Below are 25,066 nucleotides of genomic sequence, written 5' to 3' on the forward strand. Positions count from 1 at the left end.
CACACAGGATACCACTAGTCCTACACACACAGGATACCACTAGCCCTACACACACAGGACATCAATAGTCCTACACACACAGGATACCACTAGTCCTACACACACAGGATACCACTAGTCCTACACACACAGGACATCAATAGTCCTACACACACAAGATACCACTAGTCCTACACACACAGGATACCACTAGCCCTACACACACAGGATACCACTAGTCCTACACACACACAGGATACCACTAGTCCTACACACACAGGACATCAATAGTTCTACACACATAGGATACCACTAGTCCTACACACACAGGATACCACTAGCCCTACACACACAGGACATCAATAGTCCTACACACACAGGATACCACTAGTCCTACACACACAGGATACCACTAGCCCTACACACACAGGATACTAGTCCTTCACACACAGGATACCACTAGTCCTACACACACAGGATACCACTAGCCCTACACACACAGGACATCAATAGTCCTACACACACAGGATACCACTAGTCCTACACACACAGGATACCACTAGCTCTACACACACAGGATACCACTAGCCCTACACACACAGGATACCACTAGTCCTACACACACAGGATATCAATAGTCCTACACACACAGGACATCAATAGTCCTACACACACAGGATACCACTAGTCCTACACACACACAGGATACCACTAGCCTTACACACACAGGATACCACTAGTCCTACACACACAGGATACCACTAGTCCTACACACACAGGATACCACTAGTCCTACACACACAGGACATCAATAGTCCTACACACACAGGATACCACTAGCCCTACACACACAGGACATCAATAGTCCTACACACACAGGATACCACTAGTCCTACACACACAGGATACCACTAGTCCTACACACACACAGGATACCACTAGTCCTACACACACAGGATACCACTAGTCCTACACACACAGGATACCACTAGTCCTACACATACAGGACATCAATAGTCCTACACACACAGGATACCACTAGTTCTACACACACAGGATACCACTAGTCCTACACACACAGGATACCACTAGTCCTACACACACAGGATACCACTAGTCCTACACACACAGGATACCACTAGTCCTACACACACAGGACATCAATAGTCCTACACACACAGGATACCACTAGTCCTACACACACAGGATACCACTAGCCCTACACACACAGGACATCAATAGTCCTACACACACAGGATACCACTAGTCCTACACACACAGGATACCACTAGCCCTACGCACACAGGATACCACTAGTTCTACACACACAGGATACCACTAGTCCTACACACACAGGATACCACTAGCCCTACACACACAGAATACCACTAGTTCTACACACACAGGATACCACTAGTCCTACACACACAGGACACCACTAGTCCTACACACACAGGATACCACTAGTCCTACACACACAGGATACCACTAGTCCTACACACACACACAGGATACCACTAGTCCTACACACACAGGATACCACTAGTCCTACACACACAAGATACCACTAGTCCTACACACACAGGATACCACTAGTCCTACACACACAGGATACCACTAGTCCTACACACACAGGATACCACTAGTCCTACACACACAGGATACCACTAGTCCTACACACACAGGATACCACTAGTCCTACACACACAGGATACCACTAGTCCTACACACACAGGATACCACTAGTCCTACACACAGGATACCACTAGTCCTACACACACAGGATACCACTAGTCCTGGTGACCAGGCACTCAAAAGGCAGGGGCGCCGCGAGAGTAGAAAAATTGTGGAAACAGGTCAAGAATGGATTCATTAAAAGTTATGAACTCTGCTCTGGGTCAGAGCTGCTATATATGCAAGTGTCAAGCCTTTCATCTGATCACCAAAAACCTTCAAAATGCTGTCATTAAATTGACAACAGATTCAATACAGACTACTTGAGCGTCCCACTCAAGAGGCAACAGTCTCTGCGTCGTACAAACTTTCACATACAGAAAATATATTGTACAGAGTTAGTCACTTCTCGGAAGATGATTATATACACCGAGTTGAATTTCTATTATTGTATATAAACATAGTAATTTATTCCTTATTTTAGGGATTAAAGTATTCTTGACCGGCGGTGAGCAGGTTACATCTTGAATAACACAAATCGGTAATGAACAAATTTCTCATGATACGCGGTTCAAGGTGAATATATATATATATATATATATATATATATATATATATATATATATATATATATGTATATATATATATATATATATTTATATATATATATATATATATATATATATATGTATATATATATATATATATGTATATATATATATGTATATATATATATATATATATATATGTCCTAGGTAGTAGGTTGGTAGACAGCAACCACCCAGGGACGTACTACCGTCCTGCCAAGTGAGTGTAAAACTGAAGCCTGTAATTGTTTTACACGATGGTAGGATTGCTGGTGTCTTCTTTTTTGTCTCATACACATGCAAGATTTCAGGTACGTCTTGCTACTTCTACTTACACTTAGGTCACCTTACACATACATGTACAAGCATATATATACACACCCCTTTGGATTTTCTTCTATTTTCTTTCTAGTTCTTGTTCTTGTTTATTTCCTCTTACCTCCATTGGGAAGTGGAACAGAATTCTTCCTCCGAAAGCCATGCGTGTTGTAAGAGGCGACTAAAATGCCGGGAGCAAGGGGCTAGTAACCCCTTCTCCTGTATATATTACTAAATGTAAAAGGAGAAACTTTCGATTTTCCTCTTGGGCCACCCCGCCTCGGTGGGATACGGCCGGTGTGTTGAAAGAAATATATATATATATATATATATATATATATATATATATATATATATATATATATATATATATATATATATATAAATATATATATATATATATATGTGTGTGTGTGTGTGTGTGTGTGTGTGTGTGTGTGTGTGTGTGTGTGTGTGTGTGTGTCTGTGTGTGTGTGTGTGTGTGTGTGTGTGTATGTCGTGTCGAATAGGCAGAACTTGCGATCTTGGTTCAAATAGCAACGCTCATCTTGCCATATAGGACAAGTGAAAATTTGTGTATGCAGTAATTTCGCCAAAATCATTCTGAACCTAACGAAAAAAATATATTTGATTGTGTTTGTTTAGTACTAAATTATTGTAAACGTATTTAAAATATATTTAGTTGGGTTAGGCTAAAATAAATTGCTCTTTTTATAATAAGGTTAGGTAAGTTTTCTAAGATTCTTTTGGTGCAAAATTAATTTTTTTTACATTAACATTAATGAAAAAATATATCTTTAAACGTATAAGAGAAAATTTCAGAAATGACTTAATTTTAAATGAGTTCTTGCTAATTGACCAGTTTTACATATTCGGCACACACACACACACACACATATATATATATATATATATATATATATATATATATATATATATATATATATATATATATATATATATATATATATATATATATATATATATATATCAACAGAACTGCGGCTAGCCAGGATTCGATCCTGCGTCACAATACCCAGTCCTGTGAGAGCAGAACAAAGTATGCATCCCTCCATCCACTTGACCATCAATATGTGTATAGAGAATTGATGATAGAGGGATGCGTACTTTGTCCTGTTCTCACAGTGCTGGGCATTGTGAAGCAGGATCGAATCTTGGCTAGCCGCAGTTCTGTTAATCATTCAAAATTACTTGTTTCGTGATTTCATTAAATATATATATATATATATATATATATATATATATATATATATATATATATATATATATATATATATATATATATATATATATATATATACCACCTCTAGAACTTTACTGGGAACCCTCATCCTCAGAGAAGACAATAAACATACCTCAGGGAAAGCTCATGGTTCTCCCCGGAACTGTTTGAATATTTTCTTCTACCACCTCCTATATTTTATATTCTATATGAAATTTTATTAATAGACAGAATACATTGACAGAGAATACAAACATGAATACACTGGTACAATATGTCAAAGATTATAAATCTCCTCCAGCTCCTCCGAAGCCGGACGCGAGCCAAGTGTGCAGCAAGCATTTCCCCTCTGGATGGCCACGCTGAGGCGCTGAAACATGAAAGTGGCTGCCCTTGGGTCCCTGGTGTCGATGAGTCTGGAACCCAGTTCTTTAAGGAAACGTGTGGCATTTTTTCTCCATGATCCCAAGGTCTCTGATCCCACTAGGACAAATTGATACTGTTGGCTTATGTCCCTGTACTTGCTGATCTTGTACTCTTCCCTGTGGTCAGCAGCTCCTCCCTGTCGCCCGACACTGTAATGGATGTAGGTGTCAGCAGGGCGTCGACACACGGGTATAGTCCCATCCTAAGAGCTTGCCATTCTTCCAAGGATAGATGGTGATCCCGTCGGGGCAGTTTGCTGGGTTGTGGGTATTGTTGGCTGCTAGTGTTCGAGGCTCTCTCTCGGCTGGGCATCTAGCTGTAGCAAGGGTTCTCTTTATGATGTCGTTGACTTCAGTGCGTCTTGCATGCCAGCCCTTGGTTTTGGAACAGTTAAGACCATGCAGATCATATTGGTTGGCTTGCGCATCGCCCCAAATATACGTATATTCTGTGTGAACTGGGGCAACAAGGCGCAGAGCCACTGCAATACGGAGGGTCCAAGGGTTGAGGTGTGTTCCCATTGCTGAAATGGGAACTGTTTGGAAGAAGTCCCCGGAGTGATATGCACTCACAGCTTGGAAACGGGCAGTCTCCCTGTCTGATGTTACAGCCCTAAGCATGTTGGCAAGCCCCTTTTCAGCGATGAGGCCATCCCAACTTGACTGTCTGTAGGCCAGTGCTGCACTAGGTTTTGATGCTGGAGCAGCAAGGGTCTCCCATTCAGTGATGACACTGGCGTAGCTATATATATGTCGTGCCGAATAGGTAATGTGGTCAACTAGCAAGAATTCATTTAAAATTAAGTCCTTTCTAAAATTTCCTCTTATACGTTTAAAGATATATTTTTTTCATTTATTTTGGTGTAAAAATTAATAATTTTGTACCAAAAGAACCTTAGAAAACTTACCTAACTTTATTATAACAAAAGCAATTTAGCCTAATCCAACTAAATATATTTTAGATAACTTTACAATAATTTAATAATAAATAAACACAATGAAATATACTTTTTTCGATAGGTTCAGAATGATTTTTGCGAAATTATTGCATACACAAATTTTTGCTTGTCTTATTCGCCAAGATCGTTGCTATTAAAGCCAAAATAGAAATTTTATCTATTCGGCACGACATAATAAATATATATATATATATATATATATATATATATATATATATATATATATATATATATATATATATATATATATATATATATATATATATATACACGATGTTTGAAGAACATCCTCACCTCTCAGGTTCCATCACGACCACCAGGATCCTTAATCTACCTCCTGCCACCCACCCCACATCTTCCACTCCCCAACTACTACTCCCGTTCCCTCCCCCACCTACCATTTTCTTCTCCCTACTTGCACCTCACTCGCTTCTCCCCACCAGCACTCCACTCGCTTCTCCCCACCAGCACCCCACTCGCTTCTCCCCACCAGCACCCCACTCGCTTCTCCCCACCAGCACTCCACTCGCTTCTCCCCACCAGCACCCCACTCGCTCTTCCCCATCAGCCCCCTACTCGCTTCTCGCCAGTGCTGAGCTAGTATCCCTGTGTGTACTTGGCTCTGATGTAACTGTTCAACCTTGAGAAGCGTCAGCAGCACACACTGGCCAGACCTTGAGGTTCCGGCTCTTCCCTGCCACCTCTTGCCTTTCCCTGCCCTCGCCGCCGCCTCCAAGGAAGCTACATACACCTCTAAAAAACACATACTCACTTACACAAGCGTCTTCAATCGAACTGCACACACCTGCACATAAGATATGTATCTCAAACAACCTATGTGAAGTTATGTGTTTGTACGAGCGTGATTGAATCCACTAATAAAGTTGTTCGTATGTGCAATGTGGTAACAGATCGGTGCTTCAGTCAAGGCCAAATGACCTCACGATTGCTCCCAGAACTCACTACGTCACAGACATGACATCAAGTGTTGTGTGCCCAGCCACCAATGCCAACTCAGCAACTTCCTCTCTTCACTACTTGGGACTCTATTCTTTTACCAAAATTTAGTTAAGAATGTCACTCAGGGTGTCAATATGAGATAGAAATATACAATAGTTATTTTCTTTTGTGTTCGTGTCTGCGTGTAAGTTCCCTTATTTCACTTTATTTCAACTTCTCTTAATTTCTGTGAAGAGAAGATGAACGTTTTTGAAACGTTAAAAGCGAACATAAAACACAGAAAGGTGATAAGTGTAGCAGCAGTCTAAGCAATGACAGGGAAGAAGTGCTGGTTAGGAGAACGTAGTTTACATGTTTAGGAGAGGATGTGAAGCGAAGTCAAGTGTAAAACAGGCAAATGAAAGACTGTAGCTGGGAAGAGGCGTGTTGAAGTCTGTTCAAAAGATGAAAATTATAAACCAAAAAACAAACACACTACTGCTGTCACCACAAGTGTGGAGTTGTAACAAGACTTTTATATGAGTGTGAGGCATGGTCTTTGAATGTTGCAGTGAGGAGACCGTAGACACTGGAAATGTTATTTTTGATACTAATGTGTGGAATAAATATTATGCAGAGAATAGGGGGAGTTAGGAAATTAGAAGAAATGTGACTGTATCAAAAGTATAATTAAGGGAGAAGAAGAGGAGTTATTGAGATGTTATGGTTCTTAAAGGATAGAACAAGATAAGCTGACCAAAAAGTAGTGTATAAAATTCAAGTGGGTGGAAGAAGGTGTAGGCTTGTAGGGAAAGCCTCAGGAAGGGTTCGGGGGAGAATGTGAAGGTTTTAAAAGGTAGAGGCTTGAACATCCAGCAAGAATGTGAGAGACCATTAGATCGGAGTGGGTAGCGACAAGTGGATTTGGGGATTTTGCGTGCTGGTAACATGAAGGAATTCATGGGAAACTGATTAGGCAGATTTGACTTCCGGAGGTGGGAAATAAAGTGCCTTCTCTCTGAAGAATAGGTGATGCCGCGGTTCGGAGATTCATTTGAACTGTGATATCCGGAGATTTATGGAAAGACCGCTAGAAAATTAGTAACGATAATTTGTTTCTCTCTCTCTCTCTCTCTCTCTCTCTCTCTCGCACACACAGCAGTCATTAGGTGAGCAAAAAAGCTACTCTCAGTGTAGTGACTTTTAAAATACACTTCATCAGCCTCTAAGTTGTGTGGTCTGAGGGGATATTAAACCGAAGGTAACCATGCTTAATACGGAGGATTCAAGGTAAGACTGACAGTATCAGTACTGACACTGGACGAGTACATCTGAGGCTGTCAGTGTTAGTACTGACACTCGGAAAACAGCCGAGTTTAAGTGTGAACAAGATGTGGAGTGTCCTGTCTTCGCCTCTATTGTCAAGGATGAGTTAAGTGGAGAGATATTTCCTGCCAGGCTTCCCTAAGACGGTCCACAGACCATGAACAAGTAAATATTTTTCGTTATTTATGTCCAGGTATTTAGTAATCGTTCTACAAGTCTCTTAAAGTAATACTTATTCCTGTTTGCCTTTTGGCTAAGCAAGATATGTCTGGGCCGCTGTGTGATTTGACAAGTGACCCCTGAAGCACATAGTCCCAGCTCCCTGTATGTTCCTGCATGCAAGAGGCACAACAGTTGTATCTCAAAAGCATTAAAAGACAGAGGAACTGCAGCTCAACTCCCTAGAGAGACCTAGGAGCTGGAAAAATAGGCAGATGCAGCACAATGCGATCCTTTATTAACTACGTTTCGTCCACTGTGTGAGCGAAGCGTAGTCAATAAGGGATCGCATATATTGCATTTGTGCCTATTTTTCCATCGTATCGGTGTTTTATCCCGTTTATCTCCAGACGTAGGAGCTATAACTCAACCCTCCCAAAAAGAACCAGGAGCTGGAAATTAACACCTTCAAGAAGCTTAGCATCCGCAGCTTAACACCCTTGAATGATCCAAGAGCTATAAATCAACATTAAGAGGCGCACAGAGCAATAGATAAACAACCTTGAATAATCCAGGAACGCACCTCGAAAAAATCTAACACTTAAACTATGTAGTAACGCAGAAAAATTAAGACAGGGCCAATTATCCTAAACATACACGAAAATGGATCTCTTAGGGGGTTGACTTACAGCTCCTGGCTCTCTCGAGCACCTTAAGGTACAGGGAGCTGGAGTTAAGGTACATCCTTCTAGGATCACACACCTGCCAAAGTACAGCATTGTTTTTATTAGTCTAATCGTGGGTAAGCATCAAGTCCGTAAGGATTAAAGAGCCTTGATAACGAGAAATAATCAGGTTTGATTAGAGGAAAAGCGGCGCTTCAGTTTCTTGGATTAAGAGCCCTTCAAGCTTCAAGGCACCGCTCTTGACAGGGCACCCCCTTGATGGGGCGGTGCCCCATCTCTCTAGGACCAACCATAGTATATGGTAGTAGGTTGGTAGACAACATCCAACCACACAGGTACTGTCATATGAGTGTGAAATCAACGGCATAGCTTGATTGAATAAAACACACAAAACACATGAGCAACACCTAGGTATCTTTACTGCCGAAACTTTTATCCACTAACGACACCCAAGTGTTGCACATTTGTCTTATATTTCAACTTGTCGGTACTGTATACCATCAATATCGATCTTGTTGCTTGTCTCAAGAAAATATAATATAAACGGTACATTTTACAAGCATCTCCTTACATCCAGTACAAACTTTGCTCTCCTATATATCTTAATAGTTATTATTCCTTCGACATTTGCCTTACAATTCCTGAAGGTTGGTCTGTGACTGGGTCGCAGGGGCGATGATCTCGAACCCATAAGCAGATACCAGATGTAACTAGGAACTCAACAGCGTTTAACCTAAAACTTTTCGTTTTCTTCAAAGGTTATGTCGTACGTACGTACTTTCTGTGTGTGAGTGTGTGTGTGTGTGTGTGTGTGTGTGTGTGTGTGTGTGTGTGTGTGTGTGTGTGTGTGTGTGTGTGTGTGTGTACTACTCACCTAATTGTGGTTGCAGGGGTCGAGACTCAGCTCCTGGCCCCGCCTCTTCACCGAGTGCAACTAGGTCCTCTCTCTTTGCTCCATGAGCTTTATCATACCTCATCTTAAAGCTATGTATGAATCCTGCCTCCATTACATCACTTCCCAGACTATTCTTCCTAACATCCCTGTGATTCATCTGAGTCTTCAACTTCCAACTGTGACCCCTTGTTGATGTGTCCCATCTCTGGAACATCCTATCTCTGTCCACCCTGTCGATTCCTCTTAGTATTTTATATGTCGTCATCATATCCCACCTATCTCCCCTGTCTTCCAGTGTCGTCAGGTCGATTTCCCTTAACCTCTCCTCGTAGGACATACCCCTTAGCTCAGGGACTAGTCTTGTTGCAAACCTTCGCACTTTCTCTAGCTTCCTAACATGTTTGGCTAGGTGTGGGTTCCAAATTGGTGCTGCATACTCCAATATGGGCCTAACGTACACGGTGTACAGGGTCCTGAACGATTCTTTATTAAGATGTTGGAATGTTTTTAGATGTCGGAATGCTGTGTGTGTGTGTGTGTGTGTGTGTGTGTGTGTGTGTGTGTGTGTGTGTGTGTGTGTGTGTGTGTGTGTGTGTGTGTGCGTGCGAGTGTGCATGCGTGTGCGTGCGTGTGAGTGTGCATGCGTGTGCGTGCGTGTGCGTGCGTGTGTGTGCGTGCGTGCGTGCGTGTGCGTGCGTGTGCGTGTGTGCGTGTGTGTGCGTGTGTGTGCGTGTGTGCGTGTGTGTGCGTGTGTGCGTGTGTGCGTGTGTGCGCGTCTGTGCGCGTCTGTGCGCGTCTGTGCGTGTCTGTGCGTGTCTGTGCGTCTGTGCGTGTCTGTGCGTGTCTGGGCGTGTCTGGGCGTGTGTGTGTGTGCGTGCGTGTGCGGTCACTCGTTTTTAAAATATGTAAATAGGCCCCTATAACGTGTTGACCCTAAAACAGGTGGAGTGACAACAACAGTTAAGTGCTGTAATCCTGTTTAAAAAATCAAGTTGTGGCGGTATGCTGGGCCAGGTACAGGTAACCTGAGCCTTGAGCTGCTTCTTGTGCACGCAGTAACGAAAGGTCGTAACATTTAGACTACAACAAATTAATAGTTTCATCTCCCACACACCCCTACACGGCCATACCCTCCAGTGTTGACACTTGCTACTGTTCCCACACAGTCATATCCTGCAGTGTTGACAATTGCTACTGCTCCCACACAGTCATACGCTGCAGTGTTGACACTTGCTACTGTTCCCACACAGTCATATCCTGCAGTGTTGGCACTTGCTGCTGCTCCCACACAACCATACCCTGCAGTGTTAATAACATAAACATTCACTGAGTATGTGAACCATAATATAAAACATCGAAGCCATTATTTGACTAGGTCTCAATCACAATCTCCCATTTGATCACATTCGTAGCTCAAAACTAAGATACAAAGTTACTCATGTAGTTTATACAAACTGCCAAACCAAATGGGTTTTAATAAAAGTTTCGGGTTTTAACGATAAGTAAAGCAGTCTTTAAAGAAATATATTTTACTGGTTTTATAGATATGGTTCAGCAACGCATCGCCTGGAGGGGTTATTTAAATATAACTAGTATGCAAGTTGGACATAAAATATAAACCTGCGTATATAATCATCATATATTAATGTAATAGATATGAACCTAAATATAATTTTATGATTCACGCAATTATATATACCTTAAAACACGTAATATAAAGATGTGAATAACATAAGTCAATTCTAAGAAATATGATGATAAATCATACGATAAAGCAGTTAGGCTTTACGATAAGATATGGGATACGACCTGAGCTGTCAAAACACGAGTGAAAAGGATACTGTGCAAAACGTGCAGCTTTTCTTGTCTCTACTAACATAAGCCTTTATTACGACAACGTTTCACTCATGTCATTTTTTTATCTATTTGTTCTTGGTCTGAAAGTTCTAAGGTGGAGTCCAAGCTCAGTGTCACAAAACTCTGAAAAAGTTATAACCTCTACAGGATGACAAAAGTTTATTTACAACCCTTCAAGTGGGATGTCCTGATGCTAGTGAAAGATTCTTCATCCAAGGCCCTGGAGATATTCTTCCCTTCGTGGGATCAAACCTAATTATCCACCAATTCCTGGACGGTGTATGACTTGTACGGATTTAGCATACGATATCAGAAAGAGGTTTTAGTCTAAATTTTAACCGAATGAGAATGAGATGGAGATACTTGTAATTTACACAAACAAAAACACCCTGTTTGTGGAAGTGGAGATGGAGGTTGAATTTTTCGGGGTCGTTGACTTACGATCTGTACATTTCCAGAGATATTATAAGACAGAAAAAAATGCTACAAAACGTATCTTTTATTTCACCGGTAAATATTAATCAGAGCTAGTCCGATATATGACAACGAATAGTCTTCACTTTAAGACTTCCAGAGTATCATCACTGTTCCTTGGACGGCTGTATGTTCACCCTCTTACCAGGAAGTATTGCCTTGTCTGGGAATGTAATTAATGGCGAGGTCCTCTTTGTATTTGAGTTAATTGAGATATACATGGCGGCCGCTTATGACCCCGGGCTATTACAATTTAATGACAGGAAAGCGCTCAGCCAGCTTCTTGCCGAGTGTTGGATAGCCGATGGATACACGGATACTACTCATGACTTCAAACGTGATGATGGGCAGGCAATGGATACATGGATCATACAACTGACTTCGAACATGATGGACAAAAGTTGGGTATATGGCCATGTTTCATACTGATGCATCAGTGACAGCAGAACCGCCCTTTGCAAAAGCACACCCAGCATCACTGTGCAGACTTACACGGCTTTTTCAGCTGAAGAGGTCAGGTGACACAGGTTCCTTAGCTGAAGAAGCCGGGTGACACAACTCCTTTAACTCAGGTGAACATCTTAAATGATGCATCCATTGTATATAATACAGGTCAACGATTTTGTAATAGCGTTACCATAGTATTGTCAATATAAAAAGTGCCGATAGAATAAGATAACTTACTGCGTTTCACTTTCTCTCTCTCTCTCTCTCTCACTCACACACATACACACACATACACACACACACAAAGTTGTGTCTTGGTTTGTAGGGGTCGAATCATACCTCCTGGTCCCGCCTCTCAATTCTTATCTACCAGTTTTACTGACTGCTGACCCAATCATATCTACTCATGAAGGATGTATGAGTGTTTACCTCCCATACTTATCAAGCCCCTTCCACCTCTTTACTACACTGAGATTATAACAAGACTTTCTGACATCCTTTTGGCTCTTCTGTGGCCTCTTGTCCCTTTCTCTGCCTACCCTGTCGGTACCTCTTCTTATTTTGTGTGTATGCATGTGCACACGTACGTCAGACGAACAAAAGACGAGTGATGCAACATTGACTGTGATGATTCTTGTGAACATTAGTGTTGTTGTGTGCGTGAGAGACAGAGAGAGGAGGATGTTGACACCGCAGTGTCCAGCAAGGTGATGGTGTTGTGCTTGCTGAAGTGATAGTGACGTGGTTGTAAAGTGATGCAGTTTTCTGGCCGATGGTGCAAACTGAGGCGGATATAATGGTGGCGGCTGTCGTGGTGGGGGATACAATGGTAATAAATGAAGTGATGGTGCAGGCTTTGGCAGTTGTATTTGAAGTGGTTGCCGTGGTGGTTTATGGTTCAAACTGTTTTTTTATTTTAAGGGTAGATATCATGGTGTCGAAATTTGGACCTCAAAAGTTGGTTTCTGGTGAGGTCGGATAGTGCAGACAGCAGATGTAGTGGAGAAGGCAGGTGTTGATGTTGTAGACAGAGGTTGGTGTAGTGTTAGATGAGAAGGGTGTTGGAGATGGTGTAGACAGCAGTTGTAGTATTAGGCGGGTGTTGGGCAAGGAGCTGCACTGGTACCGTTGTTGTCCTCCGGGCTACACCTAGTCCCTGATGCCGCCCACTGACCCGCCCACGGTCCCACTGTTCCCACCACTTGCTATCATGCCACCAGTCCCACCAACTGCTATTCAGCCACCACTTTTTTTCTGCTACCGCTACCACTGATTATTCCAGGTACCACTACTGACTTCCTTCCCAGCTGCCACCCCTCCCCAAAGTAGGTGCCACAGGTGCCACCATTAACTCTCCTAGCTTCCACCCCTCCCCAGCCTAACTATTACTATTCCAGCTGGCATCAACTGATATCCCGGCTGTTACTGCTGGCTATCCTATCTATCACCACTATCTTACCTGCCATCACTGGCTATCTTACCAGCCATGGGGCGTGGCCTGTGCTTAGAAGTGCGGGTGTCCTCCAACTAAATCTAGTTTGACATTTTATAATTAGTGATAATAATCTACAATAACCATAGCGCACGTACAAAAACGATATAATTATATGACATATGTACGTGAGGTATTCATGGTCAATATTCTCTCACTTGAACCATCCTCAGCAAATCATAACTTCTAAGATTACATATATTCTAGTATGTATATATATGTGTGTATATACATTCTGTTCAAGGTTAATATATAATAATCAACATAACGGGTAAAAAATATTTTACTAGACAGATAACTAGCGCTCACGCATTGAAATCTCCCCCCCCCCCGGGGTGGCACTCGTGATGAGACCAGACAACTTAGGCACTCCTGGCATGATGTATATGACTGGCACTCATTCCCCGGCACTAGTTATACATGGTTGGCAACCCCCTGCCAAGCACCTGCTGTACATGCCGCCCACTCAACTGAGTTTACATCGCGCTCGTTATTAAGTGGTTTATTAGATTTAAAGCCTATCATTTAGGTTATTAGATTTAAAGCCTATCATTTAGGTTACACGTAACCTGTGCATGACCAATCAGGGATACTAATGATCCCTAGACTAGGGATTAAATTACTTTCATCATATATGCACTACCATACACAGCTCTAGGCTTATATAACCTAGTAACTGACGGTAGCCTCAAGAGAATGTATATCGAGTGTGATGCAAGACGTTAATGAGATGAAAAGAGAGGAGATAATGTCTAATGACGACAATATTGCCCCCTGACGAACTGTGGCTGCTGTCTGTCTTACCTCGGGTGAAGCATCATGAAACAGCTTCCGCCCACTCACACCTGATCACTATCTTACTGACTGGTGTCACTCACGTCTGTCCCACCCACCTCAACACTAGCCAGGTACTCTCACTTTCAGCGCTGAAACACACCCATCTTCGTTTCCAAATTGATATTGTTGAGGAGAAAATACAAGACAGTAAGCAGATTATTATTATTATTACAATCAAGGGGGAAGCGCTAAACCCGGAGGATTATACAGCGCCTGGGGGGGGGGGGATGTGGAAGGCATTCAGGCTTAATTTGGGGAACTGGAGCACAGATCCAATTCCCTAAATCAAGAGCCCCTCACCAACATCAAGGAACCTTCCTTGAGGGGAGGCAGTAAGCAGAGTGTGTGGGTTGATGGCTCAAGGACTTCCTCTGCTAGACAACCTCGCCCAGTCAGGGGACGTGTGCGCCTTCTGTTCTCTACTAAATTAATACTAGCGCCCCATGCACTGTGTAAGAAGGCAAGGGTGACTTACCAGTAGCAGTATCACAGCAGCTGTGGAATCCATGACTGAAACAGAAGATAAATCAGACATCAGACACTTGCTTGTGTGTGAAAGTGAGATCTCTGCTCAGTCCTTAAGCAGAACAACCATCACCTTTGCCACTAAATGAAGAAAATACATGTCTTACCTAGTAAATCCACCGGGGTTTTTGGCCAATAGGTCCTATGAAATTTTAGGACAGCATAAAGCTAATTTTGACACGACACGATTTGATAATCCACTCCAAATCGCTCGTGTTTTACGGAGGTTCACTAAACACACTCTCACTCGTCCGCCATGTTGGATTATCGCCACGGGTTAACATGGCCACCGCCAACACTAGACGAGAGTGAGCGATCAAAGTGAACTGTTTCATGAGATTTCAACAATCGTCAGGCAAAAAAGATCACTTTTCTTTTATTATTTACCATCAGTTAAATGAAATAAGGATGCAGGAAGTTCCTACTGCCATTACTATTTATATACGTAACAAAACTGGGTAGATAAATCCATCGGTAATGTTTTAAAATGTCTTATATATGAGTTAGTTGTGAGCGCAGCTCTTCGCTCACGTGAGAAATCTTCGAAGCTTAGTAACGTAACCAGGTGTGAGGGTTGCCAGTGTTTCACTCCCTCGAGATTTCACTTTCATTTAAATCACTCTTGTAGTTCATTACTACCTCTATATATTGCTACAACAAACATACCATTAGACAGATTTTAATTAATGCATTTCAATACTAATATTTTGTTTGCGTTTAAGTCGTGTATGACGACAAAAAATAATGAAAAGATGCAACCAAATCTCTGGCCTACAAAATAATGTTGATATATATTTTTATGTATAAATTAAGGATTTTTTTTAATTATGTAGATGGTAGGAGCAGCAGAAGAAGGCAACCCCGGCAGTACCTTCCTGTCAGCTGGTATTTTCAGTTTCCTTGACTCAGAGATGTGGGCGCATCAACTTGTGACGTCATCCTCAATAATACCGCACCTCATTTCTCTCATTTATGGGTTAAAATGCCCCTTTTATGTACCCGAATTACCTTCGAAATGTTCCTGTGGGGTTGAAGGGAGGGCGGTAGTTGAGGGATTACGAGGGTGTGGAGCGTGTTGTGAACTGTTTTGTAGGTGGAGAGGGGTAGTGGAGACGGGAGGTGTGGGATATAGAGAGGGGAAGTGGGGGTGTGGGAAGTGAGAGGGGAGGTTTGGGTAGTGGCCAAATGCCCCCACACCTCTCAGCACGTGGGATGATGACACAAGGCCCATCAAAGGTTAGCTCACACACCCACTCACACCCGCTCACACCCACTGTCACCCAATCATGCCCACTCATACCCACACCCACACACATACACACACACTCACACCCACTCACACACACACACATACATACACACAAGCACACACACACACACACACACCCACTCACACACACACCCACTCACACACACACAAGCACACAAGCACACACACACACACACACACACACACACACACATACAACAGGCCTAGTGTCTAATCGACATGTGCCTAGGACAAAATATGGTAACTAACAGACACACACACACACATCATGCACACACACACACACACACACACACACATAACGCGCACACACACACACACACACACACACACACACACACACACACACACACACACACACACACACACACACACACACACACACACACACACACACACACACACACGACTCGACCCCCGCAACCTCAACTAGGTGAGTACAACTAGGTGAGTACACACATACAACAGGCCTAGTGTCTAATCGACATGTGCCTAGGACAAAATATGGTAACTAACAGACACACACACAGACACACACACACACACACACACACACACACACACACACACACACACACACACACACACACACACACACACACACACAGACACACACACACACACACAGACAACAGGCCTAGTGTCTAATCAACATGTGCCTAGGACAAAATGGTAACTAACACACACACACACATACACACACACACACACACACACACACACACACACACACACACACACACACACACACACACACACACACACACACACACACACACACTCCCCACACACTAATTCTCACATACGTCCTCCCCTAAAACGTCCTCCTCTACACATGTTCTTCCCCACACACTAGCTCCAACACATGTTTTTCCCCACACACTAGCTCCAACACATGCACTCACCCACAACACACGCAGTCCCCTACATTCTCACTCCCCAACACACGTCTCCCACACACACTCCCCAACACACTAGTTCCAACACACGCACTCCCCACACGCACACTTCCCTACACACGCACTCCCCACACGGACACTTCCCCACACACGCACTCTCCACACGCACACTTCCACGCTCACGCACTCCCCACGCGCACACTTCCACAGACACGCAGTCCCCACACGCACACTTCCACACACACGCACTCCCCACTCCTGCACCACAGATAAGGCACAAAGTTAGTGGAGAGTTTCTATACACCAGAGCATCTATGTGCCCAGGAATCTCAACAGAATGAAAAGAATAGGGCTAACTGCCCACATATGTCGGATGCACGCGCATGTGTGCATCAGGAGGTGGTCCTGTAGCGAAGATAATGCTGAGTGCACTCGCTTGTGCGCACGAGGAGGCCCAGTAGTAAGGCGTAACATCGTGTGCACTCGCGTGTGCGCGCGAGGAGGCCCAGTAGCAAGGAGTAATATCGTGTGCACTCGCGTGTGCGCGCGAGAAGGCCCAGTAGCAAGGAGTAACATCGTCTGCACTCGCATGTGCGCGCGAGAAGGCCCAGTAGCAAGTAGTAACATCGTGTGCACTCGCGTGTGCGCGCGAGAAGGCCCAGTAGCAAGGAGTAACATCGTGTGCACTCGCGTGTGCGCGCGAGAAGGCCCAGTAGCAAGGAGTAACATCGTGTGCACTCGTGTGTGTGCGCGCGAGAAGGCCCAGTAGCAAGTAGTAACATCGTGTGCACTCGCGTGTGCGCGCGAGAAGGCCCAGTAGCAAGGAGTAACATCGTGTGCACTCGCGTGTGCGCGCGAGAAGGCCCAGTAGCAAGGAGTAACATCGTGTGCACTCGCGTGTGCGCGCGAGAAGGCCCAGTAGCAAGGAGTAACATCGTGTGCACTCGTGTGTGTGCGCGCGAGAAGGCCCAGTAGCAAGGAGTAACATCGTGTGCACTGGCGTGTGCGCGCGAGAAGGCCCAGTAGCAAGGAGTAACATCGTGTGCACTGGCGTGTGCGCGCGAGAAGGCCCAGTAGCAAGGAGTAACGTCCTGTGAACGTTACCGAGCTAGGTAATGCCGTCACACACGTTGGATAACTTAGGGAGGAAGAAGAGGGTAATAGACGTATATTTTGTGCTGCCAAATAGCTTCATGCGTCTGTTAGCGCCAGCGCTACTCCGTAGAACAAGGAAGAGTAACTCTTGCTCCCTCCCACTGACTCTACCCTTGATACTAGCACTTAAGCTACCACTCTACCACTCACACTAACACTTAGGTTACCACTCAACCCCTCACACTAACACTTGAACTACCACTCTACTCCTCACACTTCCACTTTACCTTTTACGCTACTAAGTAGGACTCTTCACATTATCACTTTATCTATTACTCAAAACACCACTTAATCTACCACTCTACCTCTCGTACTTTAACTTACATCACTCAAGAACAGACGAAGATCCGCAAATATGAAGACCTTCCCCCTTGCTATAGCTTCATCCCAATAGGGTCGGAGACCCTTGGAGCATGGGGCAAGTGTGCTCTAAAGTTCCTAATAGAGCTGGGTGAAAAGCTCATCATAGAAACCAAGGACCACAGGGCGACCAGCTTCCTCTTTCAGAGACTCAGTGTTGCAATCCAGAGAGGAAATGCCTACAGCATTCTTGGCACTCGGTCCACCGCCGGGGAGCTGGACGAAGTATTCGAGATGTAGCTCTGAGTTACCTATGTTGTTTTATTTTCTATCGTATTTTTGTGAATGTTTTGTCAATGTATTTTGTCTTTAAATAAAATATACATAAAATATAGGGGGTGGTAGGAGAAAATTCTCAAACAGCTTCAGGGAGAACCTTGAGTTTTCCCTGAAGCAAGTTTATTCTTTTCTCTGAGGATGAGGGTCCCTATAACAGTTCTAGAGGTGGTACCTCCCTATATTTTATATATATATATATATATATATATATATATATATATATATATATATATATATATATATATATATATATATATATATATATATATATATATATATATATATATATATATATATAAGATTGCAGTCAGCAGCAGGAATCGAAACTACTGCTGGGGACGGTCAAGATTCCCAGGCAGCGCTCTAGTCCACTCGGCCACACAAATGCATTTGTGTGGCCGAGTGAGCTAGAGCGCTGCCTGGACATCTTGACCATCCCCAGCAGTAGTTTCGATTCCTGCTGCTGACTGCAATCTTATATATATATATATATATATATATATATATATATATATATATATATATATATATATATATATATATATATATATATATATATATATATATATATATATGTATGTAATATTACACTTATAATTTAAATCACATGTCATAAATCTTAAATTTTAATCATTTGTAACTAGGATCACTTTCTGCAATTCATTTTTTTGTAAAAGCATTGCTCGAAATCTCTCTTTTAAGGGTAAAAGAGGACGTATGAAGTCATTAAGTGGGCTATTAACCTGTGGATCCCTTCCTCTCCTCTTCTTCTCTGGAGTTGAGTCTTCAAGACAGTCCCAGCCAACTGCCTTGACCCCAATATTTCTTTGACACACTTATAGTTGTTGACCACCAGGGGTGCGGAGCATACTACCACACCTGAAGCTACTGTAGCGTTATAATAAAGTAGTCACTATAATCACAACAGCCTCGCAAACAAGAGGCAAGGCAGAGGCTTTTTTCCTGCTGCCTGTTAATGTGATGTAACCAAAACTTCCTACTGCATTCCCATGGTGCGTCCCTCGCCATGGTGTAATGAATTGAGGCAAGTCGTGTACGTACGTAGTGAAGGGAGAGGCGTACCTCCTGCAGCACACAGCCTTGACAACAGTAATGACAAGCAACTATGAGACTCATTATTCCTTCAGTTACCCATCACACATTATTTTGTGTGTGTTCTTGTGTTCGTGTGCGTGTGTGTGTCAAGCTCTTGCTGGATCAGTGTTCTGAAGCTCTTGTTGGAGCAGTATACTGAAGCTCTTGCTGGAATAGTGTACTGAAGCTCTTGCTGGAGCAGTGTACTGAAGCTCTTGTTGGAGCAGTATACTGAAGCTCTTGCTGGAATAGTGTACTGAAGCTCTTGCTGGAGCAGTGTACTGAAGCTCTTGCTGGAGCAGTGTACAAAAGCTCTTGGTGGCTGTAAATTAATGAACCGAGGGGACAATCCAGAGAAATATATGATTTCCGAGTGTTGATACACATGCTTGTGAGTGATCTACTTCCATTACAGATCGACAAAACTATAGAGTAGTCAAGCAAACATTTAAAAAAATCGAAGTCCATTAATCTGATATTACATTTCGAATCCCAGTCTTGTAATATGGTATTGTATATTGAAATGCATTGAAAATACATTTATTATTTCTAATAGTCTATAACAACTCTCACGTATTTTTTCATAATTATGTATTGTAAGATTACGTATCAGTGAAATGGCATGTGTCATTAGGAGACGCCATGTCAGTGGAAAATGACTCTCGGAAAATGGCTGACCAAGTATATCGAACAAATCGCGTGTCTCCTTAGGAGTTCTCGACTTCCTGTTATTTTGCACCATTTATTCTCCATTTTTTTTTTTGGGGGGGGGAAGGATGGGTTGAGGATAGGTAGTTGAATGTTGTGATAAATGTGGCATTCCCTGAGCAACGCGTAATAATGATAATTTATGGTATTGTGATGTCCAGGATGTTGTTGAGGTTACCTGAGGTTAAAGTGTGGGTTGATGTCCTTTGCTCTTGGTATAAGTTCAAGGTCTTGTGTACCAAGGCTGCCAAAAGTCCTAGGTCTTGTGTACTAAGGCAGCCAAAAGTGCTAGGTCTCGTGTACCAAAGCTGCCAAATGTGCTAGTTCTTGTGAACCAAGGCTGCCAAAAATCCTAGGTCTTGTGTACTAAGGCTGCCAACACTCCTAGGTCGTATGCACCAAGGCTGCCAAAAGTCCTAGGTCTTGTGTACCAAGGCTGCCAAAAATCCTAGGTCGTATGTACCAAGGCTGCCAACAGTCCTGGGTCTTGTGATATAAGGCTTCCAGCAGTGATAAGTATCGTGAGGCATGAATGCCAACACTCCTAGGTCGTGTGATAGAAGGCGTCCAACAGCCCTTGGTCTTGTGATGGAAGGCTTCTAACAGTCATAGGTCTTGTGTTCCATTGCTGTCAACAGTCGTAGGTCTTGGGAGTCAAAGACTACCAGTGACAGTCTCAAGTAAAACGCGAGACACTTATCAGAGTATCTCTCGAACTGGACTAATAACCAAGGTGTCCCTAATTAGATTTTCATGAAGCATACAGTGCTAATTTTTAACTTGGTTTAAGTTAGTGCTCTCGGTATAAGATTCCTATTGATGTGTCGTACTAACCCAAACGTCCAGCTAACTAAAAGATTTACAATATTCTCCTGGTTAGCTCTTATCCGAATATATAACGAAAAGCTCTTGATCAAAAAACTGAAGGATAATTAATGGGGTTTAAAGCCTGTCGACTACACGAGAGTTATGTTACCTGTTCACCACCAGTCAAGAATACTTTTATCCTAAACATGGCTTACTGGAATTAAAGTAAATTCTAAGTGAGTGTATACTAAGTTAAACACCCTTGCCAGTGAACATACACTGTTCCTCTCAGTGCACACACATCCAGATATATTCATCAGAATATATACAAAGTGTGAGACATATATAGACCGTTGGGTGTATATAACTCTGCCTTCTCCTACAATGCTGCAACATCTGTCTTACTGTTGGGTATATAACTCTGCCTTCTCCTACAATGCTGCAACATCTGTCTTACTGTAAAATTACGATAATTTTCTTTCATACTTTTTTTTATTGTAGAAAAGATAGTGAGCTGTATCATATATAGAAATAAGAGTGAATGCTTTATAATTCAGCATCATAAAATGTTGCATCAAAAACATGTTTTATGATATGAGCAACATTTCTCTTGGTGATTTCCTTCGCAACAATTTTTTCTGGTAGGGTTAAAAATGAACACTTGACTCTCACTGGTGGGCCTCGCTCTCAAGAAGCACTGTTTCCGCCTCCGTCACAATACTTCCTTCTTGACGGTGCGCACCAAGATGCTTGATTGTTGATGGTGCGTACCATGGTGCTTGCTTGTTGATGGTACACACCATGGTGCTTGCTTGTTGATGGTGCGCACCATGGTGCTTGCTTGTTGGTGGTACACACCAAGATGCTTGCTTGTTGATGGTGCGTACCATGGTGCTTGCTTGTTGGTGGTACACACCAAGATGCTTGCTTGTTGATGGTGCGCACCATGGTGCTTGCTTGTTGATGGTGCGTACCATGGTGCTTGCTTGTTGGTGGTACACACCAAGTTGCTTGCTTGTTGATGGTGCGCACCATGGTGCTTGCTTGTTGATGGTGCGTACCATGGTGCTTGCTTGTTGGTGGTACACACCAAGATGCTTGCTTGTTGATGGTGCGCACCATGGTGCTTGCTTGTTGAAGGTGTACGCCGTGGTGGCAAGATGCTCCTTGATGGTTCGTCCCATTACGTCTTTTGTGGCGCCGGCAACTAATATTTCAACTTCGTAATCCCCAAATCCTGATGATAATCTAAGAAGTATGAGGCACGTCTGAGTGTACATTTCTTCCCGTGGAGTGATAAACCTGGTGTTTGCCCTTGTATCTTCATGCATCACTCGACCCGGCAAACCGCTACATTCAGCGCCTCCCGAGGGCAAAAACTCCCCCCAAACAGTATTCAAGGGAGTAAATCACTAGTCCGGAAATCCTGCTTCTGTGAATGGAAGTGTCAACCAACCAGGGATTCGCTACTCTAAACTCATCCTAACAGAGGAGGGGGTCAAGGAATGTTCCTCATAGACTGCAGGATGTGGGTTCGAACGTTCACACTTTCTTACACGTCAACATGAGTTATATATTAATATTCGTCAAGGAAACAAGATGCAAGGTTATAAGGGAATATGAAAGAATAGTTAAAGAATTTTGTTAGTAACTTCTACGGGGATAACAAATTAAGAGAAAGAATGGAGCCGTGGGGATTATGGGAAGTTTTTATTTACAAATACAGTTAGTGATACAATCACTGAAATTTTCACGAAATTACACGATAAACATATTAATAAAGGCAGGACACCAAGAGCACAGCTGTGCAGCTCTAACTAGACAAATAAATAATTACATATAGATAATTACACACCAAAAACACACGAACACACACAAACACACACACACACACACATACAGTGCTCCACGGTCTTCAGGTTTTTGCGACCGCAGAAGTGTGCCTTAACAAAACATCCATAGCTCCCTGGTGAGACTAATCATTTAGGCTATATATTACTAAATAATAACGTTTGGTAATAATGAACCGTAGGGAACTGTAGGAAGAAAACAAGAAACCTAAATATCAGAAGTAAACAAGAGATAGATATGCCAAAAACCACAGGTCATCACAGCAAAAGTTAAATGCCACCAAGCAGTATTTTTAATTTTACGTCCATACAAAGGGGATATTAGTGAAGAATTCTTGATTCAAGGAACTAGAGCTGTTCTCCACTTTCTCAGAGGCACCGAGAAAGGTGAAAGGCACCCTGAGAAAATTATAACACTGTCTGATAGATGGATCATGTATTGAATATAATAAAGTTAGCACCAACCACCCACACTGTACACTACACTGCACACTGCACACTGTACACTGTACAATGTACACTGTACACTGTACGTCTGTAAGATGCACCAGCAGCATCGGTTAACATACTCAAGAATCTTTTTTTCACAGCATCTTAGATGTAAATTATATGCCATCACTTAAGAAACACAAAATACTTTAAAAAAAAAAATAAGACACACAACAAATATAATCCAGAACTAAAAAATATGAAGAGGCATAAGAAAGACAGCTGAAAGTATTTACAATAAGGAATATATAATACTTGCTAATAAACAACATTCCACGAGCATAACTATTGCCGTAGCCACAGATAGGCTAAACAACAACACAAAAACTTAAATCTAACATTCATGTTAGCTTCATGTACTGTAAGCATCTAGTAACCAGGGCACCGTTAAAATCGGTTGTTTTTGACGCTAAAGTCAGTCTGGTATGGAAAATGAGAAATCCTGTGGATGGTGGGCGCCAACGAGGCAGTGACAACCAGAAATAACTACTGGTGATCTTCTTTCAAACAGAGCTAACAGTTATTCATCTTCACCAGTTATTATTGCTTATGGATCGACCTCTAGGCTGCATCTCCACCTCTGTACAATGAATACGACATCGACAGTAACTTTCGTAAGATAAAGGCATTCGTGTCTCACGAACTACTGTAAGAATGGCAAGTGAAGGTCTCTCTAAAACTTCCCCATCTTTCCAGCACTTAAAACAATATACAGGGAGGAAGCTTCAGTCGTGCCGTCAGCACCTGCCGGTGAAAATTATATATCCTGTTGGGACTGAGTGAAACTCGACCAAGGCCGTGCAGCAGCAACAGCAGCAGTAATAAGGAGATATATTAGCAGAGGGAAGGTTGAAGCCTGAGGTGCAACCAGCAGAAACGTCATCTTTCAGACGACACTGGGTCGTCTTCACGACGACCTTGAAACCCCTTCACGACACTCCCCGAGTCATTTTCACGACTACTTTGAGTCATCACCATACTGTAATAACGACCCACTCATTATAATACTTATTTCTGCTCTCACATTTGTCTTCGTTGCTGTGTAACAAAGACATAAGGAACTGTGAAGATGTAGAACGTTTCTTTGTAGGAATAAATTTACCCTTCCAGGATTTTTTTCTTTGTGATTTGTCATGTAGAAAAACAAAAGTTGCAGAACAAGTTTATATTACGACAACTTTTCACTCTCTTAGAGATTTAAGTAATTAACATAACTTTAAAAAACTTTACGCAGGGCGAAACTTTGTCCGAATAAATGATGCTCTTCAACCTGTGTCATTTCTTTGACTATTTTAAGGAGTTCTGGAGCCAAGTTATGAGTTTTAAAGTCAA

The 25,066-nt window shown here is 42.6% G+C and overlaps 1 protein-coding gene across 3 annotated transcripts in view; it reads right to left on the reverse strand.

Moving 5' to 3' along the window:
* pio (piopio) overlaps window positions 1-25,066 on the reverse strand; it is a 256,035-nt gene that overhangs the window by 211,219 nt on the left and 19,750 nt on the right. For 2 of the 3 annotated variants that reach the window (XM_053778496.2, XM_053778493.2), the window contains exons 1-2: window positions 14,930-15,093; window positions 14,773-14,807 (exon numbers count right to left, since the gene is read on the reverse strand). In XM_053778496.2, coding sequence (XP_053634471.1) covers window positions 14,773-14,805 — 33 coding nt within the window. In that variant the 5' untranslated portion in view covers window positions 14,806-14,807; window positions 14,930-15,093. Of the gene's footprint in view, window positions 1-14,772; window positions 14,808-14,929; window positions 15,094-25,066 lie in introns of those variants that run through there. The other variant, XM_053778495.2, reaches the window with a different exon arrangement.

The sequence above is a fragment of the Cherax quadricarinatus genome, chromosome 25 (assembly GCF_038502225.1).
Source record: "Cherax quadricarinatus isolate ZL_2023a chromosome 25, ASM3850222v1, whole genome shotgun sequence".
Lineage (NCBI taxonomy): Eukaryota > Metazoa > Arthropoda > Malacostraca > Decapoda > Parastacidae > Cherax > Cherax quadricarinatus.